General features: G+C 34.9%; 1 protein-coding gene across 1 annotated transcript; it reads left to right on the forward strand.

Moving 5' to 3' along the window:
- The first annotated feature begins 5,887 nt into the window (after window positions 1-5,887).
- Window positions 5,888-18,473, forward strand: MARCOL (MARCO like). The gene is made up of 3 exons (XM_064366268.1): window positions 5,888-6,008; window positions 10,120-11,321; window positions 18,357-18,473. The coding sequence occupies exons 1-3, from the start codon at window positions 5,960-5,962 to the stop codon at window positions 18,471-18,473; spliced, it is 1,368 nt and encodes a 455-aa protein (XP_064222338.1). The 5' UTR covers window positions 5,888-5,959.
- The last annotated feature ends 1,405 nt before the right edge of the window (window positions 18,474-19,878 follow it).

A 19,878-nucleotide genomic window follows, 5' to 3' on the forward strand; every position in this document is an offset into this window, starting at 1 on the left:
GGGAAGAAATAAATGAAGTGAGATCTAAAATGGCACCAGTTGGCTCCCTGGAGAGTTTTCAGGTGAAAGCACAGGAAAGTGAAACCCAAGCAGATCTTCAATCTCCATGAAGAGAAGACAAGCAACTGGAGTTCAGAAGGCAGAGAAAGAGAGGTTGGGAGCTCTGCAGAGAAACCCTTTCTAGTCTTCAGCTCAATGTTGATCACAATGTGTGTGTAAGGATCCCCCAAATAAAACACATAGAGAATAATCCTGATGTTCACACAGGACTGAAAATACTTTGTGGTCCTACTAGCAGAGTGGAAAACTTCACAATACATGAGTAGCATGTAGAGTGTTCAGAATGGCATTACCTCTGTATTGTGGGGGTAAAAAACGGCCCTAGAATAAAGGCTACTCTGGTTCATCTAACAAAACCTTAAAGCAAGTCTCGCACACACAAAAATATTAAACCTTTTCCAAGTAATTTAATTGCATCCAGGGACAAAGATGAAAAATATATATGGAAATTTTTAAAAAATCTAGTGTCCAACAAAGTGAAATTCACAATGTCTGATATCCAAAGAAGCAGAAAAATATAACCTGTAATCTGAAAAATATTAGTCAGGTTAACAGACCCAGAAATGAGACAAATAGTGTAATTGATGATGAGGGCATTAAATCAGCTATGCTATGTGTTCAAGAAGGTACATGAAAAATAGAACATACTAAGTAGATTCAAGAAAGATATATATTTTTTAAAGTGTATTTTTAAAGATAAGAAAACACAGTGCTTGAAGAGGAAAATGTACTATATGGTTATTAACAATAGATTAAACAATGCAGAGAAAAGACCGGTAAACTTGAAGACACAATATTAGAAATCAACAAAAAGAAAATAGAAAAAATATTCTGAAGAAAAAACAGGAAGAGAACAATAGTTGTGGGACTTCATGCAGCTGGTGAAAAGTATGAAAAAATGTGAAAAAATAATGGAAATAGTCTTAATTTGATAGAAACTATAAACCCATAGATACAAAGATCTTACTGGGTCCAAAGCACAAGAAACAGCAAAGACTATAAAATCCTTTTTTCTTAAGTTCCATCTCTGCATTTTTGTCTAACCATTACTCTCATTTCCAAAAAATATACTTTAGTTCTTGTTTGTTTTATTTCCACAGGATTCTTTATTCTTAGAATGCTGGTTTTCCCTTCAAGTGCTTCAATACCTTCTAATAACTCTCAGGGCAAGGTCCTTTGTGGCTCCTGGTCATGACCGTCTCCGCTGGACCATTCCTCCACCCTACTTCCAAGTGAATATGGTCTCTTTAGTGGTTCTCTACTTATAGCTTTAATTAAATTGTTTTTTCTTCTGATGCCTGTGAGCTTCTCTTTCTCATCTTTGAAATACCAGTAAACAGTAGGTTCCAACCAGCAAGCGTTTGAGAAAAAAATGAAGAATGTGAGCTCTGCGAATATATCTTTGTTATTACAATATTTTCAGCATCTAATAATACCTAGAATAATCAATGCTCAATTATTAATTCAAAGGAAGAAAGGACTTTTCATTGATTCACATTTGTAAAATCAAATGTTGTCTATGTAAACTTTGTTTTGCACATGGAGACACAGTACAGAAAAAAGATCCATGAGCTACATCCTAGTGTATATGGACTGTGTTCGTATACATGTTTGTGTGTATGTATGCGTAGATTTGACGGTGAGAATATATACAAATAATTAATGAAATAAAAAAGGTAATTTCAGATATTAAAAGGTATTTTGATGACAATAAAACACATTGATTTGGGTTGGAATATTTTAAATAGGAAAATCTTTACTGAGTCAGTAATACTTGAACTGTTACTTCTGGAAAGAAGAAACTGGCCATTTACATTTCTGGAACAGGAGTTTTCCAGGCAGAGGAAATAGTAAGAACAAGAGTTATAAGGTAACAGTGAATGAGATCGATTTGAGAAAGAGAAAGAACACAAGTGTGCGTGGCATATATATACAAGGACCAAAATCAACCTGTGAATTTCTTGTGAAGATTAGCAAGTGAACAAGACCAAGTAACGAGTAAACTAAGTAAAACAAATAAACCACAAACCATTATGCATAGGATGACTAAAAGCAAGAGGTTGAAGAAAATAGCCCCGTGATTCATAATCACCTTGATGTCTAGAGTTTCAAATTCAATGATTATTGAGAGTGCCCTCTTACTTTGTCCAATAAATCCCTTGACTTCAAAATTCCTCACGTCAGCATTTTTATTTTCCTGGTAGTTGTGATACCAAGCCTTACTAATACTGTGCACAAATTGTGCAAATCATCTTGTAGGTTACTGCAAAATGAAACCTCTCTGGCCCAAGGCTCTGCTGGAGGCAGGTCTAACATAAGCAAAACGGAAGATGATGACTTGATTATAATTATCACCATGTGCTAAACAGGGGAAGTTCTGGGTGTGTTACTTGTAGTACATTTCATTCCACCTAAACACTACTTTTTGACTATTGTTCCTATATGTTTAAAAAAGGCCTGAAGTTCCTTTGGTTCTGGTATCTCTACTCTTTGGGGAAATGCATTACATAATTAAGATGGCAAATGTAGCTGACTACCAAATTTACAGATATTTAGATTCATGTATATAGCCACCTAAAATACAGCTTGTGGAATGTCAATAGTGAACTCTGTTAACATATTTTCTATAAACCATGCAGATCTCATTTACCAAGAAGCCATCAGGTACCCTTCTGCTTTTTATCAGTGTGGCCTGTTTATTCCTCTTTGCAGGTGAGTGTTATGGAATTCTGGACCAGACTGGTCAATGATGGAAGCTGTAACATGATTGTTTTGTGATGATAATAAAGATGGTTAATCATAGTGACTACATCTCACAATTTTAATTTAGAAGAAACTTATTTATATATTAACTGCTTTAATTTTCACCATAATGCTGTGGGAGAGATAGCTTTATCCAATTCGAAAAACAAAGTTACATGTCAAAATAAGATCTGCTCTAGGTCAAACAGTCCCCTTAATCTAAGAGTCCCAGGATTCAGAGTTATGTTCTGCTTAGTAGACCACAATTAACAACATGCACTTACAAACAGCTGCATCTTCAAAAAGTAAATGTATATTGAATCAAAAATGCTTGTCACCTTTGATAAATTGTCTAAAGAGCTTCAACCACTAGAATTTTGCTGAGATCCTCTCATTTTATGAATAGCTGTCATTATTTTTTACCCTCTGTGTAGGCAAAGTGGAGAAATGATTAGATAGTTAAGTATGTAGAGAAAGAGAAAAGAGAGAGAGAGAGATTAACATTAACTTGCATGACATATAGCTAAAAAAGGACAGACACCTTGGGTCATTTTACTCTGTTGCTATTGTTATTTCCACCAAGTATAATGACTACTGAAAGAAAAGCCTTGGTCTATAATCTTATTTCAAGACACATGAAACACATTATCTCCCTTCTTAAAATATGTGGGTGTGATGAGCCTGCTCCAAGCCAGAATTTTGAACTTACTTTCAAATGTGAAGGAGAGTAAAAATAGAAGATAATTCTACAGGTGAGAAAATTTCCATTATTATAAGAAAAATTAAATGTTTCAGTTAAGATAACTGCAGCAACTAAAAAAAGTAGTCAAAAGCTTTCTGAAATAATTTGGAAAATAGGTACATAAAGAGAGAGAGAGCAATCTTCATGCAACCGAGAACATCTTGAACAAATAGACAGTCTCTGAAACCTCAGAGTGTGAAATTGATGAGAGTGTACTTTTTTACTGAAGTACCCTAACCTACAAGGCACTCAGCAATATTTATTATTGATATCGTTATTGTGATATATTAGCAGTATCGGAGTTAGAAAACATCATGGTGAGGACAGATGATAGCACTGAGTGTTTAAGAGGCAATTGTTTAGGCAAAATACAAATGCATCTATTGTGACCCATTTGTTATTTGAAACTTTACTACATTGAGTTCCATTAATGAGTATCTGCATGTGAAAATAACTTCTATAAAGTTTACCTATTTTAATAGTGATAGAGTAGAATATAGCAAAACAGTAATTGATTAATCTTGATGGTGTGTGTATTGGTGTATTAGTCTGTTTTCATGCTGCTTATAAAGAAATACCTGAGAATGGGTAATTTATAAAGAAAAAGAGGTTTAATGGACTCACAATTCCACGTGGCTGGGGAGGCCTCACAATCATGGCAGAAGGCAAATGACATGTCTTACATGGCAGCAGATAAGAGAAGAGAGAATTAAGCAAAAGGGGTTTCCCCTTATAAAACCATGAGATCTTGTGAGAATTATTCACTAAAACAAGAACAATATGAGAGAAACTGCCCCGTGATTCAATTATCTCCCACTGGGTCCCTCCTATAACACATGGGAATTATGAAAGCTACAATTCAAAATGAAATTTGAGTAGAGACACAGCCAAACCATACCAATGGGTTTTTACTGCACAATTCTTTCATTTTGCCTGTATATTGCAGCTGTTCATAATAAAATTTTTGAAATATAAACCTGATCTGTGTGTATGTGTATATATATATATAACACAAACATGAATATGTATATATATAAAAATCCATCCATATGTGTGTGTGTGTGTATATATGTATATATATGCATGTTTGTGTCTGTGTATAAACAATCCAATGACGTTGGGTTCTATAAGCTTCTTTTGACAATCATATGAATTCCAGTCAATTTAGAAGATAATTATGCAGGGAGTAAAAGTTGCTTTCTTACTACAGGAAACTTAAACTTTGTCTCTTTTGATGCCATAAAATTGCTTTCTTGATTAAAATAAATTATCTATCATTTTCAAACTTTTCCTTCTTCTAAACAAGTTGAAGGAAAAATCAAATACAAGCCAGAACCACTAATTCTGAAAATTTTAGAATTGAAAGTAATTGTAAAAACCATCTAGTTCATCTCTCCTCTCAAAGTTGAAATTTTCTTTAGAACTCTAAACTATTTATTCTGTACTTCCTTATACTACTTCTGCTATCTGTAATTAAACAGATCAAAAGATATTTTTCTTCTCCATTGTGATGCCCTTGAGAAAATGAAGTCAATGACCATAACAGTCCTGAGTTTGTGCTGTTTTGAGCTTCCATTTCCTACTGCTGTAAATCTACTGCATGCTTTATGGTCTCCAGACCTCACATTATCAAAGTTACCTTTTGGACATGCTCCATTGATTCAAGTTTCTCTTACTTAGAGAAACCAATCTTGAAGACAATATTCCAATGTCTTATAACATTGAGCTGATGACCAACTAAAAATCCCAAGGTGATTTTCACATGAGCTGCTGTTTGACGTAATAACTTGAAGCAACAATGACAATTGTGTAATGTTATTTCTTAAACATGAGATCTACTGTATCCCGTTGACTCATAAAAATGTATTACCTGTCATCATTCGTCTTGATGAATACTGTATGCATTCATTACTATGAATGACCAATATTCAGTGCATCTTTACCTGCTTTTAAAAGATAATTTGAGGTACATAATTGACATATAAATCACTTGAAAATTTCTCTTGTGGTCATATAAACTTGGAGAACAAACAATAATACTAACTGAAGATAAGCCATCCCTTAACAATAATAATGTGAACACTGAATTTACCACTTTCCCACATGGATTTCATCATTTTAATTTTCTTCTGGAAAGAAGATATCTAATAGACGCATATTAAAGTTTGAATATTTATGAGAGTTGGGGCATGAAGCTAATTTTGAAAATAACAGTTCATTCAAGAAGCAATACCTTCCAATTTGTGAAAATTACTCTGTAATTTATTAAAGACAGTGACAGTGTTTGACAGTTAGGGTTAAGAACTTTAAAAATATATAACATGGTGGTAATCAGCATGGTTTATTTGAAGAGCACCTGCTGCAGAGTTAGGCTTAACTCGCACAACAGTCAAGTCTGAAACAACTGACGGTACCATGGGGGCTTTCATTTTCTTTCCCTTCATGCTCCTGGCCATGTTCTCAGGTAAGAAAGTCACAGTCAATAGCTTTCCTTCCGACTCTCAAAGTAAAGAATTAGGAATGTTAAGTGATTTAACAATACTTTGTCAAAAGATTTAAAAATAGATAATTCATCAGACAGAGAAATGGAAGAAGATAAATTTCCAACAAAATAAACATAGATCCAAAGTCATAAATATAGTGATTGAATGAAATAAGAGTGAATAGTTTGATGTGGTGGAAGAGAAACAGGTACAGGGGACTAGGGAAGGCAAGACATTAGACTGGAAGGATGAATTTAGACTAAAAGCCTTACGAATTTGTGAATATTCAAGTTCATAGTTTATAAGGAAATGGTTTTGTGATATGATCTGGGCTGTATGGTCAAATAATAATATGTTCAAATCCTGATTTTTTTCCCCATTCATGTGATTTGAGGAAACTTGTTAAACTTACTTGAATCTCAATTTTATCATTTGCAAAATAAAAATTATTATACATTTTTATAGGGTTGTTTCAGGAACTATACAGATAAATAGCTGTAGTTACCATTAATTGAGTTTTTTTAGGTACTTGACTCTCAAATTGTTTTTCTCTATTCCTTACCTCAATATAAGTAGGTGATTTTCAGAGATGTAAATTTCTAGCTTTGAGTTGTAAATTTCTCAAGATAATAAACAACTCAGTTAATTCATTTCTCAAGATAAAAATTACGATAATGAAATGGATTCTAATTTATCCCCAAATCATAAGCTCCCACTTGACCATTTTTCTTATAGCTAGTGAAATGAAATAATAAAATAAATTGCTTCAGACTCCCTACTTCTTATATTTGTGGTTCTCTCCTCATTGAAAATACTGCAAAGCTGTTTCAGAATTTTAAGCACAAGAGTTATTATATTCATCTTGTTAAGAAAGATCAGTCTTGTAGTAATATTGAAAATAAATTAGACGTAAGAAAAGTTGTACAGTAATGCCACTGAGGAGCTGCTGAAGTAACAGAGTTAACAAATAGGGAGAGCTAAGAGATAGAATTAGAGAAAGGAGGAGAACAATACGTGTGTGTGTGTGTTTGTGTGTGTGTGTGTGTGTGTGTTTGAGGGAAACAGATATACATATAAAATTCCTTTATAGAACATATATTTCATATTTCATTATAGCAGGTACTGTAACTGTTGTGACCTTCAGTGCCTTGCTAAGTGCTAGAAGTTATTCGTTGATGGAAGAAATTGTGTTAATTAGTACCAGATGTGGTACCAATACGTATCTAGTGGTTATATTTATATAGATTGGAAGATGAAGAAAAGAAATGAATCAGAAAAGCAATGCTAAGCACATCCTAGTGTTTGTAAAATCAGAAGGAAAAAAATACAAAACAAAACAAAACTGAAGATACTTATTTTCCAAGTATTTAGTTTAAAAAAATAGATAGTGAAACCACTCCAAAATTCACTCCTAGTTTTTATTTCATAAATTTACTTATCAATGTAAGAAGTGATGCATTATTAGGATTTTCATTGATTCATTACTTACAATAGCAAAAGAGGGAGATAAACTACCTGTTTATTACTAGAACACTGGTTAAATAAATTATGGTAAACCCATAAAATGGGATACTATGCAACCACTGAGAGAAAATAAATAAACATGCTCTATATGTATTGATGTAGCAAAACCTTCATTGTATTGTTCTTGGAGAAAACAAGGAGTAGAACTGTGTGTAGAATGTGACACCAATTGTGTGGATAATTATATTCATATATGTTTGTAAATACATAGGATATCCATGAAATAATTCACAAAAATTCCCTGTAAATGTGATGGTGTCTTGGGCACTTTACTTTTACCATTTTCTAGGTAATAGGAAATAATTATGTACTAGGTAGGAAATTATTTTGGTGGGGAAACGGTTTGGGGTGGGTGCATAGACAGGAAAGAAAAGGAAAGTCATTTTAAACTGTTTACCCTTTGCATCTTTAGGATTTGGCTCCATTTACTTGTGTTACCTATAAAAAAAAAAAACTGAAAATCATTAATAAAAATATCTTACAACTATTTTTTTCTATTTCATCCACGTATCTACTTTAATTGATTTCTACTTGGTGTTAGCAACTGTTAATGAGCAATGTTTTATTCCTAGAACTGAAAGAACCCATACATGTACTCATCTCTCAGCTGAAAAAATTATTTTTTCTCATTAGCTTCTCTGACTGAATCTTATGCTTCTTATGACCATGTTCTCCAGTAAGAAGAAAGGATTCCACACTCCCTGCTACTTCGATTAAGAGACTATTGTCTAGTTTACTCCTCACATGATAGCATTGATCATTCTACTATAATATAAAGTCCTACTTATTTGCTCCCACTACTAGACTTCTCAGCTTCATGCAGGCAGGGCCATAAACGTCTTGTTCATTCCTAGCTCTTTCTAAGGTTCTTTTATAATAGTGGATTCTTTTAATTTATGTATTTTTTTTGTTAAATTGAGTGAATGTCTAAGTTATACCCACAAATCATATCCACACTATACCACAGTTTAGTTAAGCAGATTGCTAACAGCTAAGCTTCTGTGCCTGGACAAGATCTTAATCACCTGCAGTAGTATACCATTAGCATGCTCAGCCCATACTAATTGATTATCGTTTGACTTTACTTAAACGGATTTGAAGGTAAAAATGTGTATATTTATAAAAATATAAAGCAGAGCAATTGAAAATTCAAGTGAGACCCTAAGTATAAGTCTGAAATAATCAACATTGGAATGATTTTAAATTGCATATATTGAAAAAAATAGCAAGGAAGCCTATGCAGAAAACAAAATGTAAGCCTAATTAAAACCTTTAAGAGAACCCCATATTAGGAAAGTGAATAAAAAAAGATGAATTTTCAAGCAAGAAGGAAAGGATGAGAAAGATATGCACTTCTACCAAAAAAAAAAAAAGGATACCCAATGCAATACTTTTATATTTAGCTCTAAAGTCATTCCATTTGTTTATTCATTGTTTTCTAGATCCTGCTAATTTTGGAATGTAATCTGAAAAAGCATAAAACATATATACACACACAATTATATACATATTAAATCGACTTGAAGGTGCAAATGTGTATATTTATGGAAATATAAAGCACAGCAATTGAAAATTAAAGTGAGATCCTAGGTATAAGTCTGAAATGCATATATATATATATAATTATATAGGTAATAAATTATATTCATTATATATAATGAAATATATATAGTATATTTATATTTATTATAAATTTATTATATTATATATTTATAATATATAATAAATATAATTTATTATATATAAATAATAAATATATATTTCATTGTATATAATAAATACATATATTTCATTACACATAATAAATATATATATTTCATTAGGTCATAAGTAGCCTTCCAAAATAAATTGGAACCACTATAAAACATAGGTTTTAAGAAATAATCATGATATTTACCATTCTCTTGAGTAGTTTAACCAAAATAGAAAGAAGAAATATAATCACCAGAGAGAGCATGGTTGATCCTAAGGCCTTTTATTGGAAATGGTGAACGTAAAGCTGATTGAAAGAAATATGTTCTGAAGGAGAAGGGAAACATCTGTTTTGGTGATGGAACTGGAAAGAAAGATGGCTACAGATAGTATGTATAGGGATGGAAGAGAGAAGAAGAAAGTAGGGCTCATGTCTATCAGCCTTTTCCTGTCTGGAAAGTTGATGGCGCCATCTGTAAAGTGAAGCTGGAAAATTAAGAATAAAGTATTTGATGTGAAAAAATAAATTTATAATGGGCAATGTGCAGAGCCAGCTTGATTCATCAGAAAACCACTTAAAGGAATTGGGGGTAGAATGATGGCTCAATTTACATAATTCAGACTTTGTGATTTAAAAATGAGGCAAGTTGGATTGACGTTTAATTTTTGAAATTTATGTAGTACAGTAAAGAAAGAAAACAAGGAACCCAAATATTCAGGATATGAGGAAGAATGGGAAGATTCTATCTTGGGGCTTGGTTAAAAAATCAAGAAACCATTAAAAACAAACTATATCTTGGACAAGTGTTGATTTACAATTATTTAATGTAAATAACTTTATTTCATTTTTTTTTTCTGGTTGTTTTATCATTCCAGCATCTTCAACCCAGATTTCAAATACCAGTGTTTTCAAACGAGATGAGAATCCAGAACCTGCACATATTCTAGAGAAAAAAAATGAAGCTAACCACCTAGGAGGACAAAGGGATTCTAATAAGCAAGGAGGTAGTTATACACAAGGAAATCCAGGAACATTTAGTCTTCAAGGACAACCAGGATATTTTAACAAGCTAGGGAAACCAAGGAATTTTAAGCAAGGAAGACCAGGAGTTTTGAACCAGCCTGGGATTTTAAAGAATTCAGGAAAATCTAACCAAAAAGGGAATCCAGAATCTTCTAATACACAAGAAAAATCAGGATCTTCTAGCAAACTAGGAAAACCAGTATTTTCTACCCATCAGAGAAATCCAGGGTCATCTGGCCAACAAGGGAAACCAGGGTCATTTAGCCAGAAAGTGATGGTGGAGTCATCTAGCCAACAGGGGAAGCCAGGATCAGCTAGCCAACAAGGGAATCTAGGGTCATCTACCCAGAAAGGGAATTTAGGATCTTCTAGTCAACAAGGGCATCTAGGCTTATCTAGTCATCAAGGGAAACCAGAGTCATCTAGCCAGCAAGGGAAGCCTGGGTCATCTAGCCAGCAAGGGAAGCCTAGGTCATCTAGCCAGCAAGGGAAGCCTGGGTCATCTAGCCAACAAGGAAATCTAGGATCTTCTAGCCAACAGGGGAAGCCAGGATCTTCTAGCCAACAGGGGAAGCCAGGGTCATCTAGCCAACAAGGAAATGTGGGATCTTCTAGCCAACAAGGGAAACCAGCGTCTTCTAGCCATCAAGGGAAGCCAGGGTCATCTAGCCAACAAGAAAATCTAGGATCTTCTAGTCAACAAGGAAAGCCAGGGTCTTCTAGCCATCAAGGGAAGCCTGGGTCATCTAGCCAGCAGGGGAAGCCAGGGTCATCTAGCCATCAAGAGAAACCAGGATCATCTAGCCAACAAGGGAAGCCAGGGGCATCTAGTCAACAAGGAAATCTAGGGTCATCTAACCAGCAAGGAGATCTAGGATCTTCTAAGCAGCAGGGAAAGCCAGGGACATCTAGCCAGCAAGGAAATATAGGGTCATCTGGCCAGGAATGGAAGCCAGGGTCATCTAGCCAACAAAGAAAATTAAGGTCACTTTACAACCATCAACAAAGAAAAAATATCGACAACACTTTGAATGACAATATAATGGACTTTCAGGTTAGTGTTAATACCTTCATTTTCTCTGTCAGCTTGCCCCAGCAGTTCTATTTTCTAAGACTTAAAATGCTTAAAAGAACACTATGTATTAATGACAAATCACTTGCAATGACGCTGATTAAACAAAATAAGAACTTTGGAGCTGATTATTTTTATGCATAACACTTATGATTATTAATGAATATACTGCCTTTCTATTCTATCTTTCATTCCCCTATATCATTTTCCACTCAAGCCCCCTCTACCTATACTAGAATGAATCAGACTCTCATCAACTGAACCTACACCTTTGCCAGGTTTAACTTTCATGTCCATTTTTACCCAATCAATAATCTATAAATCACTGAAGTGATATTTCTAAATCAAAAATCCTCTCTGATATTTTAGACCCCTACTCAAAATTCCCCAGTGGCTTCATTCTTCGTTCTATCTAGAAGATATAACTTAAACTCCTAAACATGGAATTTACAGATTTTCATGATTATATTGCATACTGTTTAGCTTCATTTCATGTCACTGTTGCTCACACACCACCCATATTATACAGAGCCCTTTGATTTTCCACTCATGTATTCCTAATACTAATGATTTCCTCTATTATTGAACTCACCTTATTACTTTGTAATTGAGCATCTATTTATTCAGCTAGATAATGAACTTCTTGAAGAAAGTACCATTTATTTTCAGACCTGTATCCTCAGAGCCTAGAATAGGTGTGGCGTATAGTAAGTTCTCTTGAACTGCATGTTAGATGCATAGATAAATGCCTGCTACTTGGAAGCCATCATTGCAAATAGGTGAATATCTATCTGATCCACGTTTTCTGTATTCCCTTCTGAGTCTTGCTGTGCTTTTACTGTCACTTGCCAGCTTCTCTGCCAACAATCAGCCTCCTAACTTATTTAACAATTACTCTCAATCCTCCATTTGATACTGACTTTCAAAACAGTTTTCTAGAACACTTCCTCTACCTCATCATCTTAATGGAAACTGTATTTTTTACCTCATAAATTTTTATTCCTCACAAGCCTTTCATATAAAGGCCACTTGTTCTCTTAGTCATTATCACTTGGCTGGCATGAAGTAGTAATCCCTCAGAGACTGCTACCATTCAGAACTTAATGCCATCACCAGCGGATCTCTGAGTTTTTAGGAAGTCACTTAAATTTTGCAATTTTATATTTATTCTAGAATAGGAGAAATAACCATGTCCACTTAACAGAGTATGTGTGAAATAAATTGATTGTCATTAAAGGGTTGTATGATTTGGAAAACATAGAGGTATTTTTTATCTCCCTATAATATCTCAGCTCTGAGAATACTGCATCCTCTATCAAAAATATCTCATAATTCTCATTAATGTCTCTGTTCTCACCTGCTAGCCAAAGCTTACTTATATTCACAGGCTTCTGCCATTCAGCTCACATCCAAAGGAAATGCTTCAGGTATTATTTAAATAAATCCTGCATAATCCTACTTCCTCTATAACTTTTCTTTCATGGACATACAAAAAAAGGGATTCAATAAATTATGACTGTGTTTACATGATTTGCATTTGCTAGTATGACTTTTTCCTGACTATGGTTTTTCCATGTAAAGGAAGACTTGTCTCCAAAAAATTAAAACAAAGGCAGTATGACATGTAGTAAGAGCAGGGACTTTGGAGTAGATAATAGAGTTTGAATCACATCTTGGACATTTAATCTGTTCATAATCTCTGGTCTGTCAATAAATCCATTATGCCTTTCTGCGTGCAGCTATAAAATAGGACAAAATACACTCTTTTAAAATTGTTTTAATTTTTTGAAGATACATGGTAGATATGTATATTTATAGGTTACATGAGTTATTTTTGATACAGTCTTGAAATGTGTAATAATCACATCATGGTAAATGGGGTATCCATCATCCCCAGCATTTATTCGTTGTGCTACAATCCAGTTATACTCTTTGGTTATTTTAAAACATACAATTAATTATTTTTGACTAGAGTCACCCTGTAGTGCTAGTGAATGCTAGGTCTTATTCATTCTTTCTATATTTTTACACCACTTAACCATCTGCACTTCTCCTTCCTCCCCCAGCTACACTTCCCAGCTTCTAGTAAACATCTTTCTACTCTCTATCTCCATGAGTTCAATTGAAAAATGTTTAGCTCCCACAATAAGTGAGAGCATGTGAAGTTTGTCTTTCTGTGTTTGGCTTATTTCGCTTAACCTAAAAGCCTTCATTCAGTTCCACCCATATTGTTGCTGATGACGGGATCTCATTCTTTCTCATGGCTGAATTGTGTGTATTTTTTATTGGCTGAATTTTTATGGCTCCATTGTGTATGTGTGTATATATATATATATCACATTTTCTTTATCCATTCATCTCTTGATGTAAACTTAAGTTGCTTCCAAATATTGGCTATTGTGAATAGTGCTGCCATAAACATGGGAGTGGAGATATCTCTTCAATATACTGACTTCCTTTCTTTTGGGTATATAACTAGAAGTGGGATTACTGGATCGTCGGGTACCTCTATTTTTAGTTTTTGAGGAACCTCCAAACAGTTCTCCATAGTATTTATGTTAATTTACATTCTTACCAACAGTGTATGAAGATTCATATACATTCCTTTCCTCCACATTCTCACCAGCATTTTTTACTGCTTGACTTTTGAAGAACCATTTTAACTGGGACGAGAAGATATATCATTGTAGTTTTTATTTGCATTTCTCTAATGATTAATGATGCTTAGCACTTTTTCGTATACTTGTATTTATTTTTTAGAAAAGTATTTATTTGTATTTAGTCTTTGGAAATATATTCATATAGATTTTTTGCCAATTTTTTAATTGAACTATTAGATTTTTGACTGTAGAGGTTTTTTGAGCTCTTTACATATTCTGATTATTAAGCCCTTACCAGATAAGTAGTTTGCAAATATTTTCTTTAATTCTGTGGGTTATCTCTTCACTTCATTGACTGTGTCCTTTGCTGTGCAGTTTTTCAACGTGGCATGGTCAATTGGTCCATTTTCTCTATGGTTGTCTGTGTTATTTACGTATTACTTAAGAAATCTTTGCCAGTCCGATGTTCAAGAAAGTTTCACCAAAGTTTTCTTGAAGTAGTTTCATAGTTTGAGATCTTAGATTTGAATCTTTAATCCATTTTGAGTTGATTTTTGCATATGGTGAGAGATAGTGTTGTGGTTTTATTTTTCTGTATATGGATATCCAGTTTTCTCAGCCTCATTTATTGAAGACTGTCCTTTTCCCAGTGTATATTCTTGTCACCTTTGTCAAAAATGGGTTCACTGTGGACATATGGCTTTATCTCTGGGTTCTCTATTCTGTTCCACTGATTTCCGTATCTGCTTTTATGCCAGTACCATGCCATTTTGGTTACTATAGCTTTATAGTGTAATTTGAACTCATGTAATGTGATTCCTCAAGTTTTCTTTTCATTTTCTTTTGCTTAGGATAGCTTTAGTTATTCTAGGTATTTTGTGTTTCCACATAAATTTTAGCATTTTTTAATCTATCTTCGTGAAAAATGTCATTGGTATTTTGATAGGGATTGCATTGAATCCATAGATTGTTTTGGGTAACATAGACACTTTAACAACATTGATTATTCCAACCCATGAACATAAAATATCTTTCCATTTTTTAGTGTCCTCTTTAATTTCTTGCCCCAATGTTTTAGAGTTTTTACTGTAGAGATTGTTCACTTCTTTGGCTAAGTTAATACCTAGGTATTTAATTTAATTTGTAACTAAGGTAAATTGAATTACTTTCTTGATTTCCTTTTCAGATTGTTCATTATTGGCATATAAAATCCTACTGGTTGTTCTATGTTGATTCCTTTCCTGCAAATTTACTGAATTTGTTTATCAATTCAAATAGTTTTTTGGTAGAGCCTTTAGGATTTTTTCTAATATGAGATCAGATTATCTTCAAGCAAAGATAACTTGGCCTCTTTCTTTCCAATTTGAATGCCTTTAATATCCCTCTTGTCTGATTGCTCTAGGATGACTTTCAGTACTATGTTGAATAAAAGTTGGGCATCCTTATTGTGTTCTCAATCTTGGAGGAAAGGGTTTCAGTTTTCCCTTATTTAGTTTAATACTAGCTGTGAGTCTGTTGCACACTGCTTTTATTTTGTTGAGGTATATTCCGTCTATATCCAGATTTCTAAGGCTTTTTATCATAAAGAGATGTTGAATTTTATCAAATGCTTTTTCAGCATTAATTGAAATGATCATATAGTTTTTGTTCTTTATTTTGTTTACATGACATATCGCATTAATTAACTTGTATATGTTAAACCGTCCTTGCATCCCTAGGATAAATCCCACTTGATCATGATAAACGATCTTTCTAATGTGTTGTTGAATTTGGTTTGCTAGCATTTTGTTGAGAATTTTTGCATCAATATTCATCAGAGGCTTTGGGCTATAGTTTTTTTTTTTATCTTCTGATGTCTCTTTGTCTAGTTTTTGTATAAGGATAACTTTGGACTCATAGAATAGGATTGGAAGTATTCCCTTCTCTATTTTCCAGAATAGTTTGAGTAGAAATGATATTAGATCATCATTAATTATTTGCTAGAAATAAGCAGTGAAGCCATCAGATCCTAAGCTTTTCTTTACTGGGTAACATTTTATTATGGCTTAATCCCATTACTAATTATTTATCTGTTCAGGTTTTGGATATCATCATGGTTCAACCTTAGGTTGTATGTGCCTAGCAGTTTGTCTATTTCTTCTAGATTTCCCAGTTTATTTGCATATAGTTGCTGATACTAGTCACAAATGATCCTTTGAGTGTCTGTAGTATTGTTGTAATGTTGCCTTGTTCATCTCTGATTTTATTTATTTTAATCTCCCTTTTTTCTTTGGTCTGGCTAAAGATTTGTCTACATTGTTTAACTTTAATAAAACTTTATGTTTCGTTGATATTTTACAATGTTTTCATTTCTCATTCATTTATTTCTGCTTTGATCTTTACTATTTCTTTTCTTCTATTAATTTTGGATTTGGTTTGCACTTGTTTTTCTAGTCCTTCAAGATGCATCATTGGGTTATTTACTTGAAGGCTTTCTTCTTTTTTGATGTAGGTCCTTATAGCTACAAACTTACCTCTTAGTAATGCTTTTACTGTATCCTATAGGTTTTGGTATGTTGTGTTTCCATTATCACTTGCTTTAAGACATTTTAAAATTTTATAGCTAAATTTATTTTGTATTTTTAGTAGAGACAGGTTTCACTATGTTGGCCAGGCTAGTCTCAAACTCCTGACCTCAGATGATCTACCTGCCTCAGCCTCCCAAAGTGCTGGGATTACAGGAGTGAGTCTCTGTGCCCAGCCGTCATTATTATTTTTGATTGGTTCATTGTTTAGTCTCTCTTATTAAGAGTAGTTTATATACCACAGTTATGGTGTTATAATGTTCTGTGTTTTCCTGTGCATTTACTATTACCAGTGAGTTTTGTAACTGCAGATGATTTCTTATTGCTCATTCACATCATTTTCTATCTGATTGAAGTGTTCCCTTTAGTATTTCTTGTAAAACAGGTCTGATATTGATGAAGTCCCCCAGCTTTTGTTTGTCTCAGAAAGTCTTTCTTTATTTCTCCTGCCTGTTTGGAGGATATTTTTCCTAGACTTACTATTCTAGGGTAAAAGTTGTTGCTGTTGTTGTTTTTCTTTCAGCATGTTAATTATGTCATGCTACTTTCTCCTAGCTACCAGACATGTTGGAGCTTCACTGTATGTTGCTTCTTTTCTTTCACTGCTTTTATGATCCTTTCTTTATCCTTGGTATTTGAGAATTTGATTATTAAATGTCTTGAGGTTGTCTTCTTTCAGTTAAATCTGCCTAGTTTTCTATAACTTTCTTGTACTTGAATGTTGATAACTTCCTCTATGTTTGGAAAGTTCTTTTATTATCTCTTTGAATAAATTTTCTAGCCTTATCTCTTTCTCTACTTTCTCTTTAAGGACAATAATTTTTAGATTTGCCATTTTAAGGCTATTTTCTAGATCCCATAGGCATGCTTCATTATATTTTTTTCTCCTCTGTGTATTTTCACATAGCTTATCTTCAAGGTCACTATTTCTTTCTTCTGCCTGATCAATTCTGCTACTAAAAGACTCTGATACCTTCTTTGACATGGCAATTGCATTTTTCAGCTCCAGAATTTCTGCTTGATTCTTTTTAATTATCTCAATCTATTTGTTAAATTTATCTGATAAAATTCTGAATTCCTTCTCTCTGTTATCTTGAATGTCTTTGCGTTTTCTCAAAAGAGCTATTGTGAATTGTCTGTTTGAAAGGTCATATATCTCTGTTTCTCCAGAATTGGTCCCTGGTGCCTTACTTAGTTCATTTGGTGAGGTCATGATTTCTTAAGTGGTACTGATGTTTGTGTATATTCATTGTCCTCTGGGCATTGAACAGTTAGGCATTGAGTGCTGTGATCTTGTGATCCAAGCTGTATTTGCATTATGGGGCACCCCAATCCCAGTAACACTCTGGTTCTTGCAGACACGTAGAGGTACCACCTTGATTGTCTTGGATAACACCCAGAAGAATTCTCTGGATTACAAGGCACAGATTCTTATTTTCTTCTCTCACCTTCTTACAAGCAAATAAAGTCTCTCTATTCTGAGCTGCCTCGAGCTGGGGGTCGGGTGATGCAATTATCTCAGTGGCCACCATCAGTAGCTGGATCAGAGCTGAAGACAGGACAGCACTGGGCTCACCACTGTAACCACTGCTAGGCTACTACCTATATTTGCTCAGGCCCTGTAACTCTATAATCAGCATATGGCAAAGCCTGCCAGGCTTGCATCTTTCCCTAGAGGGGGATGAACTCTCCCTGTCCCTGGGCCAGGTCAGAGAGAGGTGCCATCCAGGAGCCAGGAACTGGAGTCAAAAAGCTTAGAAGGTAACCTTGTGTTCTATTGTGCTGCAGCTGAGCTGGCACTCAAACCACAAGATGCAGTTTTTCCCAGTCTTCTCTCTTCTTTCCATTGGCAGAAGAGCCTCACCCTGTGGTCACCACCATCTAAGGCCCATGGAGAATACTGCCAGGACCACCGATATTATCTTACAGCCCAAGGGCTCTTTAGTCAGCTTGTGATGATTGTTGCCTAGCCTCAGACTTATCTTTCATGCCACTTGTCTCTGCTCTTACTCAGGGCAGGTCCAGAGACACCATCCAAGAGCCAAGGCCTATAATTGGAGACCCTAAGAGCCTGGTTGGTAGTCTATACCCCCGTGACCAAGCTGGTACCTAAGGTTCAAAACAAAGCCCTGTTTACTGTTCCTTCCACTTTTCTCAAGCAGCAAGAGTCTCTTCCAATAGTCACTACAGCTGGGAATGTATTGAGTCCCACTTGAAGCCTGCAAGTCTCAGAATCTCACCCAAGGCCCTTGGTGTGCTACCTGAAAATTGCTGCCGATTATTCAGGGCCCAAGGGCCCTTTAGTCAGCAGGTGATGGGTCCTGAAAGAACTGGATCTTTCCTTTCAAGAAAGAAGTTTCCCTCGTGGCCCAGGGTTTGTCCAGATATGTCATCTGGAAGCTAGTGTCTGGAAAGGGGCCTCATGATTCTAACTGGTGCCCTCTCCTACTGTTGCTGAGCTGGTATCCAAGATGCAAAGCATCTTAGATATCTTTACTCTTCCCTTTCTTCTCCTCAAGTGAAAAGAAGAGGTCTCTTTTGGAGCTGAGAGCCTTTTAGGCCGGGGTTTGGGGAGGGGTGATGCAAGCACTCCCTTAATCACCCTGGCTGATGTCTCAAGTCATGTGCCCCGCAAGTCCACTGGCTCTGATCCCTGTTCAGCAGAAGACTCACCTAGAGTTTGTAGTCTTTGAGGCCTAAACTGTCTTTCAAATTTATGTAGAGCCCCAGAGCACTTTAGTCCATTGCAACAAGGTTTGCCAGAGCTCAAGTTCTGACTGCTGAGATGGGCAATTCTCCTCTGGCTAGGGCTGATTTAACTTTTCCCTCTGTGGGAGGGCGTCACCTGAGTTCAACTCAGTTTTGATTTCTTCTTTGACAGGGCAGCACTGACTTCAATGCAGTGTCTCACAACTGCTGTGCTCTCTTTCTCCCATGCAAACAGATTCTCTGTCCATGCCATGCTGCCTCTGCAACAGGATGAGAGAGAGGTGGCCTCATGGCATCAGCAATTCAAGATGGTCTTTCCTCACCCTTTTAGTGTCTCCTTCAGTGATAAAGTTCAAACTAGATACTGTGAGAGCTCACCTGATTTTTGGTTCTTACCTAGGTGCTTCTTTTGTGTAGATAGTTGTTAAATTGCTGTCCTTGTTGGGGAGCAGGGGAGATCAGTGGAATCTTCTTTTTGCTAACTTGCTCTACCAAAATATACCCTTTTTTCAGTTCTGGCATAAGAATTAAATACAAAAATCAATAAAATAATTGGTTGATTACAATGCTTAATAATAAATGAGTAATGATTTTTTTTTTCTTTCTCTTTCTTTTTGAGACCGAGCTGAGTCTCGCTCTGTTGCCCAGGCTGGAGTGCAGTGGTGC

Source organism: Aotus nancymaae, unplaced genomic scaffold, assembly GCF_030222135.1.
Source record: "Aotus nancymaae isolate 86718 unplaced genomic scaffold, 86718_ANA_hifiasm-v0.15.2.pri h1tg000064l_1, whole genome shotgun sequence".
In the NCBI taxonomy this organism is placed as follows: domain Eukaryota; kingdom Metazoa; phylum Chordata; class Mammalia; order Primates; family Aotidae; genus Aotus; species Aotus nancymaae.

Coding starts and splice junctions, on each gene's coding strand:
- MARCOL (XM_064366268.1), top strand. CDS start 5,960: ATGGGGGCTTTCATTTTCTTTCCCTTCATGCTCCTGGCCATGTTCTCA. Junction 6,009..10,119: donor GCTCCTGGCCATGTTCTCAG/GTAAGAAAGTCA, acceptor TTATCATTCCAG/CATCTTCAACCCAGATTTCA. Junction 11,322..18,356: donor ACAATATAATGGACTTTCAG/GTTAGTGTTAAT, acceptor TTCCATTGGCAG/AAGAGCCTCACCCTGTGGTC.